Source organism: Anarhichas minor, unplaced genomic scaffold, assembly GCF_050575085.1.
Source record: "Anarhichas minor isolate MPS153535 unplaced genomic scaffold, ASM5057508v1 ptg000010l, whole genome shotgun sequence".
NCBI lineage: Eukaryota > Metazoa > Chordata > Actinopteri > Perciformes > Anarhichadidae > Anarhichas > Anarhichas minor.
Window position 1 is genome coordinate 15,972,490 of NW_027466456.1, and position 22,921 is coordinate 15,995,410.

General features: G+C 41.3%; 4 protein-coding genes across 5 annotated transcripts; 1 reads left to right on the forward strand and 3 right to left on the reverse strand.

Annotated features, from left to right (window-relative positions):
• Window positions 1-1,114: 1,114 nt before the first annotated feature.
• On the reverse strand, window positions 1,115-5,111 carry ncbp2 (nuclear cap binding protein subunit 2). 2 transcript variants are annotated; one of them, XM_076088388.1, is made up of 6 exons: window positions 4,952-5,111; window positions 4,656-4,742; window positions 3,902-3,996; window positions 3,573-3,711; window positions 2,162-2,210; window positions 1,115-1,572 (listed from the first exon to the last, which is right to left on the reverse strand). In XM_076088388.1, the coding sequence occupies exons 1-6, from the start codon at window positions 5,024-5,026 to the stop codon at window positions 1,550-1,552; spliced, it is 468 nt and encodes a 155-aa protein (XP_075944503.1). In that variant the 5' UTR covers window positions 5,027-5,111; the 3' UTR covers window positions 1,115-1,549. The 2 variants fall into 2 exon arrangements, with proteins under 2 accessions (XP_075944503.1, XP_075944501.1); XM_076088386.1 differs by having other exon boundaries at window positions 1,115-2,210.
• A 747-nt stretch (window positions 5,112-5,858) lies between these two features.
• fkbp2 (FKBP prolyl isomerase 2) lies at window positions 5,859-7,686 on the reverse strand. Its single transcript, XM_076088389.1, has 2 exons — window positions 6,861-7,686; window positions 5,859-6,309 (listed from the first exon to the last, which is right to left on the reverse strand). Exon 1 carries the CDS (start codon window positions 7,311-7,313, stop codon window positions 6,897-6,899), a length of 417 nt encoding a protein of 138 aa, XP_075944504.1. The 5' UTR covers window positions 7,314-7,686; the 3' UTR covers window positions 5,859-6,309; window positions 6,861-6,896.
• Window positions 7,518-8,818, forward strand: LOC142946828 (protein NCBP2AS2-like). The gene is made up of 2 exons (XM_076088390.1): window positions 7,518-7,681; window positions 7,805-8,818. Exon 2 carries the CDS (start codon window positions 7,866-7,868, stop codon window positions 8,169-8,171), a length of 306 nt encoding a protein of 101 aa, XP_075944505.1. The 5' UTR covers window positions 7,518-7,681; window positions 7,805-7,865; the 3' UTR covers window positions 8,172-8,818.
• Window positions 8,819-11,482: 2,664 nt separating this feature from the next.
• Window positions 11,483-19,604, reverse strand: meltf (melanotransferrin). The gene is made up of 16 exons (XM_076088674.1): window positions 19,556-19,604; window positions 18,993-19,147; window positions 18,193-18,292; window positions 17,321-17,506; window positions 17,082-17,238; window positions 16,808-16,875; window positions 16,514-16,698; window positions 16,212-16,377; window positions 15,896-16,038; window positions 14,925-15,021; window positions 14,644-14,838; window positions 13,850-14,003; window positions 13,281-13,348; window positions 12,992-13,179; window positions 12,420-12,612; window positions 11,483-11,550 (listed from the first exon to the last, which is right to left on the reverse strand). Exons 1-16 carry the CDS (start codon window positions 19,602-19,604, stop codon window positions 11,483-11,485), a joined length of 2,172 nt encoding a protein of 723 aa, XP_075944789.1.
• Window positions 19,605-22,921: the final 3,317 nt, after the last annotated feature.

Here is a 22,921-nt window from a genome sequence, read left to right on the forward strand (position 1 = left end):
ACTGCCAAGATACTATGTTCTTTATTACGGGCGGAACGAGGATCGTCTAGGAAAAGAGCCGTGACCAACTGCTCAGCAAGAAGATCACCAGTATGATCATGATTCTTTATTACTTGACTGCAAAGAAAAGGGAGAGGTTGTCTGCTCACTGAACTCTGAAAAGCTCTTATTGATGCGATGTTTTGACCTACAAAATGACAGCTCCACCTGTGCACATTAACATTTCAGCATTTTACAACAGGTGTTTAATACCAGCAAAGCTTTCATCTCGTGAGGTAGACACCATCTTCATTAAGGTAAAAAGGTTGCATCGACGGTCGTATTGAACCGTACATCGGATTTAGAGAGAAAATGATCAACTAGAGAGACGTCATAAAGGGCTTGTTGGTCTTTATGTGATGGCCTTTGAGCCTCGATAGCCTTGAATATCCTTACTGATCATATACGAAGCTGTTCCTTCTGGTATAAATGTTGGCAACATGGATGGAAATTAATTGCTTAGACAGACACAACTCATTGATCTCCAAGAGGAAAATGTCTTGCTGGCAAACTGATCCTTCAGGAAGAGATGCCAATTGACTCGCTATAATCAATATTATATTAATAATGGATGGGATGACTATGTTTGATATCAGAATGTTAGTGTCTTTCAGCTTATTGTTTTGGATTTATGGCCAAATACTTTACCGTGTTGGTTCACTCTCATAGCCCTCACCAGCATTGTAGTACTTTACGGCTAGACAAACTATTTCACTCAAGTTTGTGAAGACCAAAATAAAACTAAAAAGAGCAAATATTAAATTTTAAATTGTCAAGTGGCTACGAACACACCTTCAAATTAATTCGCACATTGCTTTGTGTCCGCTGGATGTGAAAATAAGCAACCGTTAATCAATAAGGTGACAATGTCAGTGTTGTGTTTGCAGCTTGTTTCCACTTCCCCAAGTGGCCACAAAAGGTATTAATGCAGGTTTAATCTATTGACTAATATGTATGCATGTATAATGTAATATTATTCTTCCCTGAAAGGCCTGAGATGACATTCACACACACTTGGGCAAACCGTTGTTTTACCAGATCTCTGACAGTGGTTAGGTAAAAAAAGTGTCACTCATCAAACAAACAAAAAATCTTTATTTAAAAAAAGTATTCCCAATGAAGGACAAAGTCTCATTCATGGAAAACAGTAAGATAACAGAATGCTTCCTTTCTATTACTTCAGCAGATTATCAGTTCACATGATCACTCTGTCTTGATATTTGATGCATCATCAACCCAGACACTACATGCTATCAGAACCTTTCTGAGCCTGAAGGGGAAATAGATGGTATGTCTATATGAGCAGGACGATCTTGGTACCCATCAGTCTGAATGCGGATCATCCTCTGGGGGCAAGGGGCTGTACCTCTGGGGTTGCGGTGCAGCCAGCGGACATCCAGGCCAGGACTTCCTTTTTCCGTGCACCGCTCATCGCTTACAGTCCGATTAGCATCTTGAGATGCCAGACTGGAGTTGGGGGTTGAGAGACATCATGCACGGCCGGATTGTTTCACAAAGTAGCCAGTTTACGAGCTAATTTTTAACCAAGAAAAAGCAAAATCATCGTCAGGCTGAACTGGTGGGCTCAGAGATGACATTGTGGTCAATGCATTCTGACTCTTTAGCTCTCCACATGGACTCTCGACTTGCATTAGACCAGAGCCTGCTCGGACAGGATTGGTCAATACAACTCAAGACTATAAACAGAAACCAGCACGCCTCTGATGCCACTCTTGTCCGGTTGCCTAAATATTCTACACATGAATACAGAATTGGTTTATAGAGATTTTGCGCTGGATAATGAAAACTTCAGTAAACATCACACTGTACGTCGGTGGTGCAGCATGTAGCAGGTAGGAAAGTCAGAGAGGTCGTCAGGACAGAAAAGAAATAACAGCTGCTAAGGTCCAGTGGTCCATGCAGAGCTGCTGTAGAGTCTTAATGGTGACACCGGGATAAAATATCTGTGGTAGCATGTAGAGGCCTTGTTGGAGAATTCATCTGGTCCAGGACTGAGTCGGGGGGGGGGGGGCTCTGTGTAGTCCAGGCAGACTGCTGTGGTGGGGTTCAGTCTAAAAACTATTACGAGCCTCTGTGGAACGATGCTGCGCAGCCAGCTTACCGTAGCCGCCTCTGGCTGGGTCGTAGTCCTGCCGGTACTCATCTCTCACCTACAGAAGAAACACAACACAACCACAGGGTACAAGTAAATAAGACATGTTTCATTACTTTAATAGGGGGGGGGGGGGGGGGTGTCCTAAAGTTACATACCGGAGGGTATTTGTCTGTATTTTTCACCCACAATAACCACGTTCTTGGTCCGACATTTACATTTCCTCATTTAGACTCTGCCAGAAAGCTCATCGTCTACCACTGCAACAGAATTGGACCATATTATGCGTTTGTTAACGGCCTAATATAGACTTTCCTTTTCAAATGCCACGCTATAGTAATGCTGTCTCTTCAAAAGGCCATGGTTAATCGTGCATAATTTATTTTGGACGGGATATCACTTTCTAAATATCACACTGGTGTATTAAAATGTCATGAGAGTGTATTGATTTCTTTGAATGCCATTTCAATAGATGCCATTTTCAAAAAAAAAAAAAAAAAAACACCATAATGTGGTGTTTTAATATTGTTTTCCAAAACCTTTTTTCATGTGTGAAAGACAAACCGGGGTGTTAGAGTCCAGCAGTGATTTAAAATGTGATGCGTTAACCCGTCTAACATCAGTAACTTCTACAATCATTCGGTATCGCTTCCCCGTGTTGGTGGAGAGCTCCTGCTGGCTCCTGGTCTGTATTTTTGGGACACACCACCATGTGAGGTGACTTGGGGCTTTGTTCACAGCACGTCCACAACATTATAGCCTATTCAGAATACTCTCTTCCATGAACTACCAATTGAGCTTTAACATGATTATGAACAATTACCACTTTAGAAAGGCAATGTTGTCGGTGTTTGGGAGCTCTGATAGACAGCCTAGAAGACCATTCGCAGCTAAGAAGAAAATAGGAGAGTTTTGGATTTTCTAGGACGACACAAGAACATTTGACTTTTTCTGTCATTTTCCATGACTTTACCAAAGCTGGAAAAGTGGTCCACTGTTTTCCAGCTTTTTTGGGACGTGTGGGAACCCTGACAGTTGGAATATTAATGCGTCAGAGCTCTCTCACTCCTTCCCTCTCTCTGGACAAAATAGGTCATGGTGACCTCAAACCTAGTTACTTTCTGTGCTGCAATGTCTTACTTATTAGTGGACATATACAGACAGTGACATACCCGCATTTGGCTAATATCAGGCCATACATTGCCCTGGTTGATTTATTGGTCTTGCTCTACTTAAGACCAATTCAAGTTGGGGCCTTCCTTTAGCCAATCAACAGAGTTCCTTTCAGCTCATCAAGCTTAAAATAAATGTCTTCTAGCCAACTGCACCATGTCCATCCTTCAAGTACCAGACACAGTGTGAACCTTGTGGGGGCCTTAAGGACTTCATACAAGAACAAACAAACGTCAGCATCCCTCACCTGTCCTCCTGATTTGCCGCGGCCGTACTGCCGCCCCTCCTTGAAGCCGGCGTCCCAGTCCGTCCTGATGATGCGGTCATCCAGCCGTGTGCCATTAATGAAGCGCATGGCATTTTCTGCACCTATGCGTGTGTAGTATCTGGTACAGATTGGGGTTAAGGTCTGTTGCAGGCTCCAAAAACTTGCACAACATGGTCACTTGATGCTAAATTGATAAAACTGAATAATGCATGGTTTCTTTGGTTAGTCACCAGGCAGGCAGATGGTCGACTTGATATTTAGGTGCGTTTGCTGTGAATATGGTTGAATGCTTCATTTGACAAGGATACTCTACAAAGCAGAATCCACAGGCGGTCTTCTTGACTTTGTCCAGGCCAATGACAATGCGCTTGACGTCTCCACTTTTGGAAAATATGTCGTGTACCTGCCCATCAATTACGAAGACAACAGAGAGAATCGCGTAAGAGATAGTAAGAAGCAGTTGAACTTTAGAAGACTATCCTCAAAATAATGTTTACACTCGTGAGATTTTAAAAAAAAAGTAAATGTTTTGAAATATATTACAATTTTAACAACTCTGCTGGAGTTGCAAGACTCTGGGGACCTGAGAAATAAAGTCACAGCCAGACAGATCTTTAAGTAATAGCAGTTTATGGAAGTATTGATAAATTTGAAGATTGCGATATTATGTTTTGTGATATTGTGCCTCACAAAAACACGGTATTGATTTATATTTAATAGTTTACATGCAATGATTTGTGGCACAGTGGCTCACATGGGCCCAAAAAGTAGTCCTATGATGTTAGATGGACTGTGATTTTTAGAAATGCAGCTCCCACTATTCAACTTTATTGTTCTCGGATTGTATGCATGTGGTGGTGTGTTCTTTGTACTCTGAAATGTTTTCCTAAAATTAGGTATTAAACAATATATATATTGCTTCCTGCTTCCCATCATCATATGGTGTTGCCAGATTTTTTTTGACAAAGCACATTGAGAGCAATGCAAAAAAACGGAGTCAGAATGATTGTACTTCTATGTGCACACGTGCTTGGTAAAATAGTCGGAACGAGAGCTTCCTACCTGGTCCTCGGTGGAATAAAAGGAGAGGTTTCCAACATACAGAGTGTGGCTCTGCTTCAGCAGCTTCTCCTGGTCATAGCGGTTACCCTGCAAATACAATCAATATAAGTAACTGAGCACCATTGTAGTAACCCAATAACCCTCGAATCTAAGGCGACAAAGAAATCCTCCGCTCCATACTAAGCGTGAGCTGCCCGCTATGTTGTTTGCTAACGGTTGCTTACCGTTAGCTAAACGCTAAGTAGTTACGTAGACGTTACAAACCTCGGGTATTGGCGGAGGTTTCTCACACTTACCTTAAAATGTTGGTCTCTGTATTGACTAACATCAACGTAAGAATCGCTGACCAATGCGTTTAATTTAGCAGACATTGTGAAGAAATGGCAGATAGCTGTCCGCGGCAGGTTTACAAATGTGCTACCGTTACATTAGTTCCGGTTCACGTGTCCGTCCTTTGAAGAACTCCGGGTGGAACATTTGCTCTATGTTGATATCATCATCTACATTAACTGAGTGGCGCCCCCTGCTGGTGTGTTCTTGAGACTGATTTTGTTTGGTGTACAATGCATATAAAATAAAATACGTCATGTGTTTTTGGATTTCACTGAACTCCAACTCAAATGCACACAACAAACGTCGCTGATACAAGAAACGTAAAATTCTTAAGCAATTTAATTGCCCGATGGTCACATCGCATGACTATTGGAGCTGCCAGCCGAGCTGTGAGATGTGGTGCCACTCTATTGGCTGCTGCCATTTTGTCATTAGCTGTTGTTGAAGTGCACGGGTCCTCTCGTTTGACTCACCATTCTGTCCTTTTTTTCGGATATTGTAAAATATGTATTTACAGATGTTTTACTGATATTTGAATGATATTTTTCTCATACTTTGCAATTTTTTTCAGATATTCAAAAAAATAATATTTGAGTTTTCTTTATTTGTTTTCTAACTGTCCTGCATTTAATACACAAAATTGTAAGTTGAGGAACCGAATGATTAAGTGTTAAAGTCTATATAGGGTGTAATTACCAGAATACTTCAGTGCATCATTCATCGAGTGTCAACGTGCTTTATAGACTGCACTACCCAACTATAGGTCTACTATACACCATTAATGAGATATACAGGGCCATCAGAATTGTTGCATTTGTTACAGCTACGGCATAAAATACAGATAAATGAAGCCACTTCAGACCGCAAACCTTCCTGTAAGTTGAACATTTTATTATCATAATTCAAATATTTAAAATGAACAAAAGCATTTATCTTAATCCATCCCCTGCCCTGACTTCTGACTAAATTAACAAACTAAATTATTTTGGGAAAAGAACGTAAAAATATGAATGAACCTTGTACCTCTTACAAAAATGACAGACGAATAGAAAACAAAGGGATACAACTACAGGGCACGACTTGATTATCAACCTGCATCTAAATACTGGGTTTAGCTGCTCACTGTCAGTTCTACTAATGTTTAGCAAGGCCATACATCACTTCTTGTATCATATAATAACTTCAGACCAAAAAATCAGAGCACAATAAGGAGGACAGCAGCTCCGTCGTGGGTTGTAAACTCTACTCCAAGATTTTCCATGTAGTCTTCATCAGAGGTCAGATGATCTCCAAGTAGTAGTGCTGCAGCAGCTCCTGGAACCTGAAAGAAAATGAAAACATTTGTGCAATAAAAATAACAGCAATTGTTTCTGTTAACAAAATATGTTGTCCTCGTCTTGTAGACATGTTTTGTGGATTAAATACATGCATCGTTTCTTGAGAATGTGAAGGCAATTTGAATCCTCCCTGCAATGGCGGACTCCGCCACTACCAATAAAACCTCCTAAATAGAGTTTTACTTAATGTGAATACATTGAATGGCTATAACTGAAAAATCCAGACCATAAATAATATAACTATGTAGTTTGTTTCCATGAAAATCTTAAAGTAGGTTCTGATTTATAAAACAATCTTGATGCGTGTGCTTTGGGTACAAATCCACTCTTATGGTGGATGTTTATAATTTGATTTTCATCTAATCAAATTGTCTCAGAGGAGGGCTGAGGCCATGTTGTATTCCAGGAATAATGTAGTCGGCCTGCACAATGCACGGAGGGAGGAATATGGGGGGGGGGGGGGGGGGGGGGGGGTTACTAGGGCACGAGCACCTCGCTATTGCATCCAAAGCAGCATTAAAAAAAAAAAACGTACGTTTTTAAAGTTGCTTTCCTTGCCATCCTCTCTTCATCAAAGCTCGGACCTCCTCTCGATGGTGAGCAGCTCCACTTCGAAGATGAGCGTCGCTCCTCCGGGGATCTTTGGGGGAGCTCCCCTGTCTCCGTAGCCCAGCTCGGAGGGGATGACCAGCTTCCTCTTCTCGCCCTCGCACATGCCCAGCAGGCCCTGGTCCCAGCCTTTAATCACCTGGCCGGTGGCCAGCGTAAAGGTGAAGGGCCTGTCGCGGGGGATGCTGCTGTCAAACTCCGTGCCGTCCTCCAGCTTGCCCGTGTAGTGCATGTGCAGCACGTCTCCTTTACGGGACTTGATGGGGCAGTTGTCCACTCGCTTCTTGATGCCAATCTGTAGCTTCTTCTTATCGGCTCCGCTCTCTGCCGCCGGGCTCAGAGACAGCACGGTCACGGCCAACAACAGAATCACCCGCATGGCTGCTGTCCACTTCACACGCTTCCACACGTTCAAACGGTTTATTTTGGAGAAGACTGCGCTCAACTCACCAAGCGCAAATTGTAGAGGCACGAATACGGGAAATTAGCCGAGAAATCTGTTGCTTAAAGCGGACGTGCGTGTAATACAACCGGACGTGTTTCCCTTGCTGGTGTCACCAGCAAAGACGTCCGGAACACCGTTTGCCACAATGATGAAGTTAGCTTCAGATTCGTAGCGTCCGAGCGACTCTTTAGGCCGGAACTTAAAGAGATGTAGTCCGAAACCAACTTCAGCCTCGCTTTACAGTGTGTCATGTCACCGACCGCTACTGCAACCCAACCTATCGTTCACCTGGGTCACCTGAAGTAAGAAAGTCAACTTTTTTATGACTGAAATATACACCACATACACACAACATACATGACCACATACAAGCTACCGTCGATGATTATAACTCTACCTAACGGTACACGTTGATGTCATTACAGGGCTCAGCTAAGTTAGCTGTCTACGCTAACGCTTCAAGGTTCTTTGAAAACACTCGACAACATGCTCTCTCGTATGTTATTGAACCTCCTCAACAACCTCCAAGTCGTTGAGAAGTTGGCAGAGTCTCGTCCGATTCGCCGGGCGGCCCAGATCACAGCCTACGCCATCACCAAGGCTCAGATAGCCGGTCGGGACGCTTCGAAGCGGGTCATGCGGTCAGAGACGCTGCGGCAGGTCCGGGACGAGGCTGGCAGAGTCCCCGGTGACCTGGGAGAGATGGGCAGCCGCCTCAAGAGAGTCCGAGAGACATTTGTGAACGAAGTGAAGGAGGGATGGAAGGACAGCTCCAGACAGATCAAGAAATAAAGAGGACGGGCTGGGGACGCACTGATGACTTTTGTGACCAGTTATAAATAAGCTGACAACATATCAAGTGGTGCAAATGACAAGTGTGGTATACACAACCTGCCTCAGTAATGCAACACAACAGTTGGGTGGTTAAGATCAGTTCACAACCAAGAATGGTGGTCGAGAGCTCCACACTGACCTGCAACCTATGGCCAGATACTTTATGGGGTTAAACTAAATATATATTGTCTGTATTCACATCTCTAAGAATGCATGGTCATCTGAAGTGTTTATTTCATCTTACAGAAAGCCTGTGGAAAACTAGGAACTGTCTTGTAAATTGGTAAAAGTGGAAGTTTAGAATGGTAAGGTTAAGTGCACTTTTCTTAAGTAAATTGATGATTCAATGTAGACAGACCCTCAGTACTGATATCATTTCCACAAACGATCTCCTGTTTTTTTGTTCCGTTTCCCCTCACATTGTGCGGTACAACACCTATCACCGCCTGAAAAGCTTTTATGGATCTTTAAGAGGGTTTCTTGGTAAATAATTTTATCGGTCAAAAATGTACATATAAAGTAAGATGTGATGATGATGATATGTATGGACAATTAATTCAGCATTTGGTTCTGACTATAAATAAAGATTGTAATTTACAACAGCACTTTGACTGACAGTGCAAATACTGATATGGAAATACGTGTTCACAAGGTTTCAAGTTGTAATTCAGATAATTTGCTTTCACAGCAACGGAGATATGAAACACTGGAAAAAAATAAGAGATAAGAGGACATTTTATTGCTGCTTGTTACATTTGGTCACTGCAGTGACAATGAATGTAATCATGTATATCTTTCAGAGTCAAAGACCTGCACACATGTACACCAGCAGTCTGCAGAGTACCTTTGATCCCTGGCTCCATTTCTCTTCAGATATTCCATCTATCCTTTGACAAAACCGTGACCCAATTACTGTATTATACTGTGATGCAGTGCAGCAACAACAAATCGAATATCATCAGAAAATTATTTGGCAACTATTTCGATGATTCCTTAATTGAAGTAATTATACAAGTAAACATTTGATGGTTTTTAGCTTTTCAAATGTGAGAACTTGCTGCTCACTTCCTTGCATTCTTTAACGTTGTATATCTGTAACTTTTGGACTTATGGTCAGAAAACACGACATCGTGTGTTGGGCTCTAGAAAATTCTGATTGGCTTTTTCCACTGTTTGCTGATGTTCTATGAATTTATCAAGAAAATACTATAATTAATCAATTATGAAACTAGGGTTAAAGGCCTACAGAACTTGTACATGACTGGGGTCTTTATATGACAGCTGGGAACATCTGCAGGAAAATAAATATTGATAACAAATCATTCAATGAAATAATAACTCAACAGAATGATTTTAATATAGTTGTATTCCATTTGAACAAGCACAGAAAACAGCTCAAGTCGGCAGCTTTGTGTAGCAATACTTATGCAGACTCACTGGCCTGGCAACTAAATATTAGTTACATGTTACATCATTTCACAAAGAAATAAATCTCTATCAGGAGGAAGATAAAGCATTTGTTTCTGACAGCATGAGTCAGTACATATACACTGATATGGCATCTGAACTTCATATAAGAATAGACCTCTCAACATAGGAAAATACACATCCAATCAACATTAACAGCAAACTGCATCAAGCAACAGGAAGTCGAGTAAATATGACAGGAACAGGTTAGTTTGAGTTAGAAAGAGACATTTCTGGAGTGACTTGTTTGGGTTAGAGGACTTGAGAGCAGTCTAGTATAGACATGTATTTTCTTTTATAACATTAATTAATACTTTTATAGTCCTTTGACACTCTTAAATGACTAGAGATATTAAGCCAAATCCCTTCCCAAACCCAAATGGAGTCAATCCCTTTCTCTAAGTCAAACAAAATGCAAATAAAACACCACTTTTAACTCTAAAAGGTAAAATCACATTTGAGCCTGTTGTCTTTCCTCAACTGACGCAAACTCCTCTTTAAATCATCCAGACAAAACTAAAACTCATTCACTCTCCAGCACAAACCACAGGATGTTTTCTTCATGTTCTCCCCAAATCTGATGGAACTGACCTGTGTGTCAGGGTTACCCGCTCAATTTGTGTCAAATGTGTGAACTGAAATGCTAAAAAAGTGTGAGAAATGGCTGCAGGTGGAAGGTATTCTGACTAAAGAAGTTCCCATCAATAACAAGAGAATGATTAATATATTTGAATTGATAATTCATCTTTCATTGTAGGTATTTGAGGAGAATGCATGAAGCAGACAGCCTATGGACAAACACTCATCATCACACCATCCCCAGCACAGCTCTGCGTGGAGGCAACACTAGTGCATATTCACTGATATGGCATTAGCTTATAAACTCAGCCTACACTAAGGGAAGGCCGTGTTGGTTCGCTCACAGAGCAAGTGGCAGCAGAACAGAACAGCAATCTGACTTCTATATTCACGTGACGTTTTAAAGGTACCAGGGGGAGAAAGCTTAGGCTAAGATGATTAACCCCTGACTCGAGCTCCAAACTTATTGCAGACATGAGAGACGGAACAATCATCTCATCTCTAGGGGACCTGGTCACTGATGTCAGACATATACGCAAGATAGACAGTAAGGGTAAAGCGACCTGGATCTCATTAGGAACTCTGTGGTAAACCAAAAGTTACAACATTACATGTGACTCATGTGAAGTTAAAAGTCAGTTTTGTCTGTTCTTTGTAAAATCAAATCAAATGCACAAACCACTAAAGCAACGTAACAGGTGGCAGCATACACACTGATATGGCAGCTAACCTTCAATAAACAAAGTGGCCGTAACACCTTCTCTCATCGTGTCGAATTCACACGAGCTGAAAGCCCTTTGGCAACTAAACTTTCTTATCTGCCACGAAAAACAGGTGACAACGTGCTTCGTTTAGCACTAACTATCTAAATCCAAAGGCAATTCCAACATGTCATCCTCTCGTGTATTAAAACAACATAGAATCAGGTAGAAATGATGCAATTTTAAATAAAAAACATAGATTCAGGGATAGAAGGCTCTTCAGGAAAGCAGGGCTAAATCGGACTGGACTAGGGCTATGACGGGTGAATTGAAGAAGGTTAAATTCTGAAGATTTCTGTGTATTAATTAGAGAATATAGAAATAAACCTGGACAGAAGAGGCAGACACGGAGAGACTGAAGACACAGAAAGGGATACAGGAAATGTAAAGAAGTTAGGGATGAGGACTGGACAAAATGGGGGAGGAAGGGAGTAGGAGAGGAGGCTGGACACCTGTGTCACATTACATCCAGACGTTGGTCAGCATGAAGCTGAACAGGGCCAGCAGCAGCAGCCATACAGAGGACATCACTGTAAGAGGAAGAAAAAGGGGAAATATTAGAGAGGTTGTACATAAGAAAACAATAGAAATCAGTCGCAGCCTCCCTAAATAGTGTCTTTTAGTGTCTTTATTAATGGATACATCTTTCTTTGCTCTTCAATCTGCCCATACATTGTGATGGTTGAGAATGATGCATTTCATGCACTCAAGCATTTTCAAAATTATATCGGTAAGCCCAGTGGCTGCAACATCCATTATATCATCTGCAATATCTCAGACACCCCTGGCTGGATTTTGATGAAACAAAGAGATGTAGACACATGAAAAACTTTTTTTTTTTTTACAATTACACTTATTGGAGTAGGGGATAGCTTTACTCACATTGTACTGTCCACACAGTCAGCTTAAACATGAGCTGCAATATAGGCCTACCAAATATTTGACAGTGTTGAACTTCTTACCACAGCAGTTTCACAACGTTGAAGTAATAGCTTGAATTTGTGGGTCATACGTTTATTCGCTTTCTTGCAGAGTGCTAGTTTGATACCACTCTCACGTATGTTGGAAGCTGGAGTCAGCCGATGGCTAGTTTAGCTTAGCACAAAGAAACAAATTAAGAGAGGGACACAGCTAGCATGGGTCTGTCCCCCCCGGTTGATGTTGAACTGGCTAACGGCATCTCCTTAGATGAAACGGAACAGGGTGAGACAAAAACATATGAATTGACGCTTCACAATGTCATTGGGAGCACTGAAAAAAGTTGAGACCAACTCAAGTTAGTTTCTTTGTCTCAGACCCCCACAGAGGTAAAAGAAGTATTTCAAACATTAAAAACAGCAATCACTTGGATATGCATTGTATTGCGAGGAGTTATTTATGTAATTTAGTGTGTTTTTACCTGCACTCGATGAGTTACACTCCATGTTGACAAGTGATTCCATGTAGCCCTGGCCCAGCCACTCCTGGTAGGTCTTTCTGTCACCAACGCCCACGAGGCGCACAGTGGAGTCTTTGAAAATGAAATCTGTGCCTTTGTAGAACTGTGAGTCAAACATCTTAAAACCAGGACCTGTGTCACTGCCGAAATATGTCTACAAGGAAACAGAGAGACATTTAGGGAATCAGAGAAAAAGAGAAACTGAATAAACACCAAAACTGACCAACACAATTGATTCCCTACATTCACTTAAAAATCTAAATGTAAGTGCAGAGACATGACCTGCTCATTTTTGTACTCATTTATTGGTCAAATTCACATTACATTGACAAAGTAATCCTGTCGCAACAAGGCTCATTTTTGAGAACTCCCTGATGGTGTGTTCAAGGATACATCAGATAGTTGAGAGTTAGCTGCTCAACAGAAGTTTTATCAATGTAATAAACAAATTCTTCTTGAGGCCAATTGGGGCCATGTAATCAATAACTATCTGTGTGCATGAGTTATAGTGTGTAATAGCATGGACGTCTTACCTGTGCGCGGTCCAGGAGTCCATAGACAGCGTGGATGTTGGTGTCGGCCCGTACCATTACAGCGTGGGAGGGGACTCTAGCCAGGTTACAGTGTCTGTACTGTGAGACCTCTGCTTTAGTGTCCTGAGAACAGAGCAGCTGGAAGTCTTTAGACTGGAGATCCACTGCCCATGATTCACCAGAGTTACCTGAACAAACACACAAAGTAAGGTGGTTAATTATGTCCCTTAATAAAATTATGAGACCCTTAAAAGATGAACATTTTGTATCTTAGAGTTACTTGTTTTACCATCAGTGTTTTGGAAGACAGTAGAATGTTTGATGAAAGCCACATCTCCATCTCCTTTTGCAAGACACCTGAATAGACAGATAGACAGACAAATTAAGTGTTTGGCATAAGTTCAAGTAACTTTTCTATTGAAGGCAACACAGTTGCTAAGTTAGAGAACCTCCTGTATTTTGGGCCCCCTTGTTTCCAGAAATTAAAAGTCCCATTCAAAGTTACATAGACAGTTACATGAGTGACAGTTGGATCACTTCTACGACTTGAATCATCATTACAAAAGATGATACGCCAGAAGAAATATGGTTAATTGATAAAAAAGCTGAAGTCTGTGAACATAAAAACTTGTCTCCGAAGGTGCATTTCAGCACAAAATAACATTCTGTTACATGCGCTGCTAATAACGAGTCAGCAACTGACAAATAATTAAACCGGTCATAACATAAACTTCTGGGATCTGTGAGAGTCATGTTTTCCTATGTTCAGTAATATCGTTATAATTAAATCAAATTTGAATGGACAAAACTCGAGTGAAACATGTAACCCTGATGAGGTGCAGGGGTTTGGGATGTTACCTGAAGGCACCGGTGTATCCATCATACAGGTCTTTTCCCTTCTCACATTTGTTCTGTCCTGAGCTGTCGCCCACACACACACCACACAGGTTCTCGGGGAAACCGGGCTGGTTGGCACCTGGTACGCAGCTCTGCTTGAAGAACCCTCCTACCGCTAAGTGTCATGGGAAACACGAAAATAGAAAATCAAAACTGGAAGAAAAAGGCAGGCTTTTAAATACATTTTAAATACATTTTATAACATAATCTTACTTTAAACGTTCATTCTATTGTTTGTTTATAACAGGGAGGAATAATCAGCCTGTGGCAACAGTTGCAAAATGTTTTCTGCAGATTTAGAGGAGCTCTAATGATGTAATATTGGATTGACAGTATTGGATTAAAGAAGGCTTTTGATACAGTGAACCATGAGTTACTCCTGTCAAAATTATCCTTTTTAAATGTCCACATTGATACAATTAAATGTATGAAATCATATCTAACAAACAGGAAGCAAAGTGTGTCTTTAGTCTGCCCATCTGTCAACATTCAAATGTATGCGGATGACACGTTTCTTTACATGCTAAAAAAAAGTCATTAATGAGTCATTAATCCAGTCAAAATGCTAGACATTCCCTGGTTCCAGCTTTGTACAGTAAATGCGAGGATTTGCTGCTCATCTTTGTTATAAATTTAAACTGTGATCTCCATTTTCCCTACTTTCTTACATTTGATCAATTTTCAGTATTTAAACCATTGGATAGAAGACTCCAGCAAACACCTCTGCTACCCACACAGACCAGCATCCCACTGACCTTGTGGTATCTGACAGTGCTGAGGGGTGATCAGGCCTCTCTCCATCAGCGTTGCCACGGGAACGTTCCAGCCAGCCGTGCGACCGTATCCGGTGTGACAGGAGCGACGGCCACGCAGGTCGTCTAAGTTACGGATGTCAAGACTACTCTTTTTCACCACTGCCACTGCATAGTATATGGCACCATCACGGTCCTCTGCAGAAAAAACAACATTTATCGGTCGTGTTTGAAACAAGAAACTGTGACTATGTTTGTGTGAGTCTTTGTTTGTGTGTTTTTACCTGTGTAGCTCTCGCCGGTAGCAGGGACCAAGCCGTACTCTTTGCCTGCTGAGTAGATGTAACCTCCATCCAGAGTGATGGCATCAGCCTCATTGTTCTACACAAAAAAACGAAAAGGAACAGAAGAGATTGCGATTAAAGAACATCAGTTGGTCTTTTTATTCAATAATCACAGATTTCTGTTTGTTGGAGCCCGATAGATATACAGTATCAGTATGACCAATATCACCAATATCACCAATATCACAAGTCTCAAGTCGTAACCAAGAAGTCTTGAGCCAAGTCCAAGTCCTAAAGTTTGTGTTTCAAGTTCTAAACAAGTCATCATATGCCGTTTACCAAATCTAATTATTTTTTACAGAGAAAATACTTACAGAGTTAGCATAACAGATAACAGAAATAAAAATGCTTGCTGTATGGATGGCATGACTTTCGGTCTGTCCACCACTCTGGTCCAGATTTAAATATGTCAACAACTATCACATTAATTACAATGACATTTGGTACACACAATCATGTTCCCTCTGATTCAGCTGATATATCGTCAGCTGTCTGGCTGCTGTTCTGCACTGACAATGGCATCTTTCCCTCCTGCTTGCACAGCATTATCGAGTTGCAAGTCTTTTTCATTTTTTGGGTCAAAAGTCTGACTCCAGTCCAAGTCATAAGACTCTGGACCAAACCTCTTGTTTAGCCTTGAATAAGTGTCGCTGTTTCAGTTTGTCCACCAGACACCACAAACAAGTTCTGTCCTGTTCAGTACATCTTGGTCACACATCTTTAATAACCAAATCTGAGTGATGATCAATATCCAAAATGTGTGTTTATGTTACAAATATAAACTCTAAGATTCTAAGAGAGTCTAAAAGATACAGTCTTCATCAGACTCTGGTGTTTAATGCCTTTATTTGAATTGAATGAATACCACAGCAGCTGTTCCTCATAAACCAGCAGTAAGAAACATCTGTTACCTTGATTTTCTTCATGCAGTCAGTCACAGAGTCCCCGTAGACACACTTGATCTCTGGAGTCAGACCTTTACTTTGGAAGTTCACGCTCATGTCAGCACATTTCTGCTGCTCACCGCTGGACAACACACACCACCGCAGCACATCTGGGATATTTTTAGATAAATGGGTGGGTAGTAAACAAGGAAAGAAGGATCAATTGATAGGTAAACTAAGTAGATAACCCAGTTACTAGAAGGGGTTAAAATAGAAATGAATTAATCAATACATTTCACACAAAAGCTACCAAGAAAGCCACGAGTGCCATTTTTTTTTTCACCTTCACGTTTACAGTCCATGGCTCTCAGAGCATTATCATAGAAGCGACCCATCCACTTTTTGGAGTCGTCTGACTCGGTCCCTTGAAACATGGAGGATGAATTAGAGAAGAGTACAGTTCCTCCGCCGTATGCCGCAGACGAAAACATGTTGAAGCCTGACTTTTCCTGCAGACAGCGAGATGCACTCATTTTAATCGCATAGAAAGAATCACGGCAATGTGGTTAAATGCAAGTCTTATTGCTTCACTGTTTCTTGAGATACTTTAGTAGCTGTTTAGTAGCAAGAGCTGTTTGGACGTACCAGGCCCTCCGTCAGCATGTTGAACACCACAGAAGGAGTGATGTCATTTCTGACAATAATCCCACGAAATGGGACGCGGACCAGATGGCATGTTCTCCACTGAGAGACAGGAGCTCTGGTGCCATCACGACACAACAGCTCATAGTCCGATGAAACCAGTGCGTTTGCCCAGTCTGGACCACGACCTGGTGAAAAAAAAAACATGTTCGCTAACAGACATGCTTATTAGCTAACAACAACGTGGCTGTAATAACCAACTAATTACTGACTATCCAGTTCGATGCAAGAATGTACCATCAGTGTTATCCTCGACAGTTGTGTGTTTGATGAAGGCCACATCTCCTGCATCTTCAGCCAGACACCTACAGACACGAAACAAAAAGAAGTTGAGAATTAAGGGTGCAAGATACTTGCATAATTAGTGTTCTTTAAATCCAGGCTTTCATAAAAATTAACTTTGCTTTACTGGTAATAGTAGAGAAAAGAAAGGAGACTAGATATGTTTTGGAGTGAATGCAAATGACATGTACATCCACAGTACTGCAGAACTGTAACTTCTGTGTGTTACCTGAACGCTCCTTCGTAGCTGAAGTATCTCTCTTTGTCGCTCATATCACATTTGTTCTCTCCACGATCATCTCCTTTGCACAGCTGACACAGAGACGCGGGGTCACCCACCTCAGTTGCTCCGGGGACACAGCTGGCATTGAAGAAATGTGCCACACCTGACCACACAAACACACATCTCTCCAGCTTTCTGTATACGTCTATGTATGTCTATGTATATGTGTGTTTAGTGTTTCCTACCCTGGGGGATGTTGCAGCCCACCACAGACATGTAGCCCTGGTCTATGAGATATCCTAAAGGCATGTTCCAGCCAGCTGTTCGGCCTTTACCGGTGTGGCAGCTCTTTTTTCCTGCCAGGTTGTTGATGTTGATGCCAGAATTTGCTTTCTTCACCACAGCAACTGCATAGTAGGAAGCACCGGTACCTGAGGCAACAACAAAACAAAACAGGTGTTAAAAGACATATGACGGCAAGTGCTATCAGTACTTTGACAGCAATGTACTGTACGTTCAGATGTGACATGGTTTGCTGGAGGTCTTGGGCTGCAACTGCAATATGCCAAAGGGATATTCACTCCCAAATTATAAACTCCCAAATTATACAGCTTTTGTTATGCAAAATTACATATTTCATTTAAATCTCACAAGAGTAACCTTTATTAAGATACTAAGATCATTCAAATAGACCTTGTGGTTGCAGAGATAGTCTAAAGTTGATTCATTTTTCGAGCAGGGGCCTGAGCCGGAGGCCTAGGGTCCAAGAGGCTAGCTGCCTGTTTCCAGTCTTTATGCTAAGCTAAGCTAATGGCTGACTGGCTTACATTCACATTCAGAGGAGAGTGGTACCAATCGTCTCATCTAACTCTTGGAAAGAAAGAAAATATGTGTATTTCCCAAAATGCCAAACTATTCCTTTAAACATTAAAACAGCTATACTGAATGAGGTAACCTGCCCTTCTAATTTGATAATCCGAATTAGCAGCAACATTTGTATTAGTTTAACTCTAATAAAATCCCTTTCACACCTGTTTTTCTCTCTGACTTACTACCTCTGTCTCTTTTGTTTTCTCTGTTTGAGTTTCTCTTTCAGAATAATAAAAACACGACTTACGATCAGGTTTGGATTCACTGGCAGCCATCTTGAAGGAAGCCGTCTTCCCCAGTTTGTAGATGTCAGTGCCGAACATGGACAAGGCATCTGCTTCTTTTTTCTGCACAGATACAGTAAACAAAAAGATTAGCGGTGTGGTAAATATCAGTGAGTGTCCACGTTACCTTCAGTATTAAGAGACCCAATGTTAAACGACTCACGCGGACAGCTATGAAGAGTTTCTGACAAATGAAGCGCAAGAGAAGACATTATCGAACAAAACAACCATATATGTCCTATTAAAATAAGAGCATGACAGTCTAGCTAAATAAACTAAACTGGATGAGGATTGTCAGGCTCACATCCACATGAGGTTTGAAGATTCAACTCGAGATTAAAAATGGTTTTGAAAGGAATAGCCAAGGCTACTTATTAACTGTTTATGCTTGTTAGGTATTTCCTTAGAACGTTGCACAGTAAAATGTATAATTCACACATCTCCCTCAGTTTGGCTCACATTTTAGCTTGAGTAACTAGGGCGTCCTGTTTTCAGATGAGAAATCTTCTAGTTTGTGGTGGTCATAAACAGCCCAGTGTACACTTTGCTGCCTGATAACTGCATGACCTATTTAGAAGTGTATTGCAACATACCATACAACGGTAGTCCCTGTTATCTGCTGCCTGATTCAGCCACTCAAAGAATTTTATTAGCTTTTACAGTCATGTGTCCTCTGATGAGCTGACTGATTGATAGCTTACTCATTGAATGAGATATTTTACAATGCAAAAGACAGTAGAATCAGTTGTTGTCAAAATCTGACCTGTAGTTTCTGAACGCAGCCCTCGACTGTCACACCGTTGACGCAGCCGAGGGACGGACGGATGGAGACATCGGCGAAAGACTGCGACATGGCTTGACATTTCTTCTGCTCTGCATCTGAGATGGTGCACCATCTGATGCTGCTCTGGCCAAACACTGAGAGAGACACACACAAACACACACACAGAGAGCACTCATCATTCACTTATTAAACCTTTCCACCAAAAGATTCATGAACACATCCTGTCATCTCAAGTATCCAACAACTATGACTGTAACTTCTGCATCAGTAGGCTACAGTACAGTGCTTCCCAACCGGGGCGCCTCGTGTTTCTCACATGTTGCTTTTATCTATTCTCATTAAAACCATCATACATAAACAATAATTTGAGGTCAAAATGGATAAATATGGTCAACATGATCAAGCTATAATATATCAATGGTGATCATGATCATTTTTTACTTCATGTCATGTATTCTTTACAGTATTTGTGTTTATTTGTTTGTTTATTTGCTGCCGAAGGAAACATTTTTTGTTCGTTAAGTGTATAAATGATCTCTTACCAGTTTGCAGTATGAGCAGTAGAGCTCCTGCTGTCCTCCACATGGCCATGGCTTCTCTCTTCTTCTCTCTATTGGGTAAAATAACCTCCTGTTCCCTCTCCTCTATTTTATATGATGACTCTTAAGTCAAAGTCCAGCTTCTATCTTCAAGATGACTCAGCGTAAAGTCCGGAACTCAGAGGAGGCTGTATATATTTTAGTGATTTACAACATTACATCTACAGCATGTCATTCGGGAGTCATAACACTCTCAGCTCGAGAATTTGAACCTCTGTAGAGTTTATGAAGCGTGCCTCTCTGGTTGGTGTACCTGGTCTGACACGTCTCTGCTGCCGCTGCCTGGCTGCAGGCCAAAGTCCGGACAGAGAGGTCTTTTACAGCCTGAGAACCCCACCTCTGCTCTTCTGTGTGGTGCTTTTCCACTGATGGGGGGAAAAGGAAAGAGGGCATTGAGGCCGTTGGTCACTGACTCACTACTCTGGCTGCTGAGAGGAACAAAACAGTCTGTTTACCTGCTTTCATTGCTAATGTGGAGAATTTCAGTATTAAACGCATTATTAGTAGGATTTAATAACACCCCTAGTGGTGAGTAGAAGTGTCACAATAATAAATATGTTAGTCACAATATGTTTCCATATGGAATGTATTATAGGTTTACAATATTCTTACTTATAGAGGATATTATATGTTACAGTATATCAACACATTGAATGTATTAAATCATAGAAGTATAGTCACTGTAGGTATTAAAACACTAAGAATAGTTTTGAGGGTCAGATAGGGATTCTGAGTGAGGTGTCAGACATGCAGCAGCAAATGGAGGCGACCTCATCGATGGAGGATGGGGCCAGTGGGACGGTCAAATGCCAAGCTGACCAGCAGGACAGAGAGGAGGAGTTCAAGATGTTTTGCGAAGAGCCAAGATGTTTTGCTAAGGGATCGATAATGGGAGGGGGCATAATTCAAATGAAGCCAATCACTAATCGCCACGGAGGGTCATTCACACGTTTTATGACAGTATCGGACACTTTCCGTCTCTCAGGGGATACAAAAGACAATGTTTTAGGGAGTTTACCTCAGATCACTGCAGCTCTCATTTTCAGCTAACTGGCCGCGCCGGACTGTGAGGAGATGCGTGTATGCGGTCTCTGCTCTCGAGAACATTACTATTGATAGTTAATTCAGTTTGTAAGTGAACTTTGTGTAGTACATTAAATATTGTTTTAATTTTGGACCGGGTCCAGCTCATTCTTCTGATGCGCGTGCGCAGTAAGAAGCTCGCAGCAGAAGAGTACCTGGTGAAACACAAAGGAAGCCCAATTATAAAAACATGTAATTGTTTTGATTGTTGGTCCGTGTTCATGTTCACTCTGGTATTGGGCCAACTATGGACATTACCAAAACATGAGTAATAAGAATATTAACGTTTTTAAAATGGTTTCGGCCTGTAACAAATTATGAAGGCAACACCAGTAAATATACCTCTGGTGCGTAAACCTTTAAAATAAATCAAATGTAACAGGATAGACAATGCAATTTTAAAACATAAGGTAATAAAGTTATTGTTAGGCAGTCAATTTGGCCGCAGAAACTGACACTAGGTATTTGGGGAGTCTGCTTATGTTCATGGTGCTTCAACACTCACAAGACACAACGTGTTGGCGTGAGGATGACACAGAGTTGACAGCCAAACCAACGTGTCACAACGCTGCTATTTTCCCCATCTCAAAATTCCGCACCTAACATTAGCGGACCTGAGAATCTGCTGTCAAATCTGACCTTTTCTCTAAAATCGAAAACTTGTGAGCTGCATCACACTATACAGTTTACATGCAGAGAACCCATTTTCTTCTCATGCAAATGTTAAAACAGCAGATCTTGCAGTTTCACAATGAACCTTTCTACAGCAGGCTCTGTGTGCGGTCAAAGTACCTATAAAGACATCTTTAAAAGATTTACAATTATTGGTACGACAGGTGTTACGTTCTCTTCACATCGTAAAGTTGATTTCTTGCCGATTTCAAAGCATTTGTGTTTCATATCTCCTTTCACTCTGTAGATTACGGCAGGACATTATCCTCTGATTACCTGATTATTGCGACTTGAAACCGGATGAACTCAAGGAGAGAGATGTCAACTTTGGACCTCATGCAAGTGAATGATGTAAGACAGCAACTGCATGTGAGATATGTGAAGAGGTCTATGGATCAACGTATTTGAGAATTGACCTTGGAGATTCATATTTTGTAGAATTAAGGAGAATTTTCTAACAACTAAAACAGCTCAGAGCCTCCCAGAGTCACTATAGCTGCTGCAGACTCTTCAGTCAGAAAATGCTTCGCCTTCCGAGCCAAGAAGCTGGGTGTCTCTGCTACACGGAGCCACATTAGACATCAATAGAGACCACTACAAACCTGCAGTAGAGGTGAAAGTAAAGCAGAATATATTCATATTTACAGATGCACATTCATTCACATTCCACAACGCAAAAAAGAATAATCATCTCTGGTCATCGGTCAAGGAATTTCAATAAATCTCGATAAAGACTTTTATTTTTTTTGTACCAAAATAGGCAGTTAGAGCAGGGATAAATATAATGTTAGATATAGATCCATCTCTTTCATAGATTCTTTGCATCGGTGCTTTACTCTAACAGACAGTGGCATGGTCCCCTGGCTAAAACACACAGCCAGAGTCACACAGAGCGAGTCCAGTTCTGTCAACTGACAACAACACCACTGGTTTACTGGATTCATAGAGCATTATAGATGGAAAAACGTAATTCAGCTGGACATTCTGTGAGGAAATATTAAAGCTTTTGAAACACATGTAGTCGAAACTATTTATTATTTGGGTCTAAGAGCTACTCCGTTGACGGAACGGTCTTTCTGTACGTCTCTGGTCTCCAGTCAGTTTGGAGGAGCCGCCGCGGGGGTTGAGGGTGGCTGACAAGGTCCGCAGGAACTTTGTTATCAAAAGCATCTTGGTATTTCAAATGTTACGCTAAACAACAGAGGTTATCGTCATGTTTCAGGTAAGCGACATTTGTGACTTCGCTCTCTTTTAGCTCTGTTTTGGTCTCCACCACCTCCTGAGGGAAATACCTGGCTCTTCATTCGGGGGCCGGACAGCTAAACAATGAACTGAAACTCGCATATAAAGTTCCATAAAGCAGAAGGGAGCTGATAATTATCTGTTCACATTGTCACACTGTTTTCACATTGTCATTGTCATTTGATACATTGTTATTATATAAAAAAATATTGATTATAGTCGCTTTAAGGGAAAAGCCAAATCGTAATCGTCTCACCTGTTGCAGAGGGTTGCATTTCCAACGGTATTTTTGTGATCACACAGAAGTCTACT

Coding starts and splice junctions, on each gene's coding strand:
- ncbp2 (XM_076088386.1), bottom strand. CDS start 5,026: ATGTCTGCTAAATTAAACGCATTGGTCAGCGATTCTTACGTTGATGTT. Junction 3,997..4,655: donor TTTATTCCACCGAGGACCAG/GTAGGAAGCTCT, acceptor ATTGATGGGCAG/GTACACGACATATTTTCCAA. Junction 3,712..3,901: donor TGTGGATTCTGCTTTGTAGA/GTATCCTTGTCA, acceptor AATCTGTACCAG/ATACTACACACGCATAGGTG.
- fkbp2 (XM_076088389.1), bottom strand. CDS start 7,313: ATGCGGGTGATTCTGTTGTTGGCCGTGACCGTGCTGTCTCTGAGCCCG.
- LOC142946828 (XM_076088390.1), top strand. CDS start 7,866: ATGCTCTCTCGTATGTTATTGAACCTCCTCAACAACCTCCAAGTCGTT.
- meltf (XM_076088674.1), bottom strand. CDS start 19,604: ATGGCCATGTGGAGGACAGCAGGAGCTCTACTGCTCATACTGCAAACT. Junction 16,378..16,513: donor ACATGCTGACGGAGGGCCTG/GTACGTCCAAAC, acceptor CGCTGTCTGCAG/GAAAAGTCAGGCTTCAACAT. Junction 13,349..13,849: donor GGATACACCGGTGCCTTCAG/GTAACATCCCAA, acceptor CTGTCTATTCAG/GTGTCTTGCAAAAGGAGATG.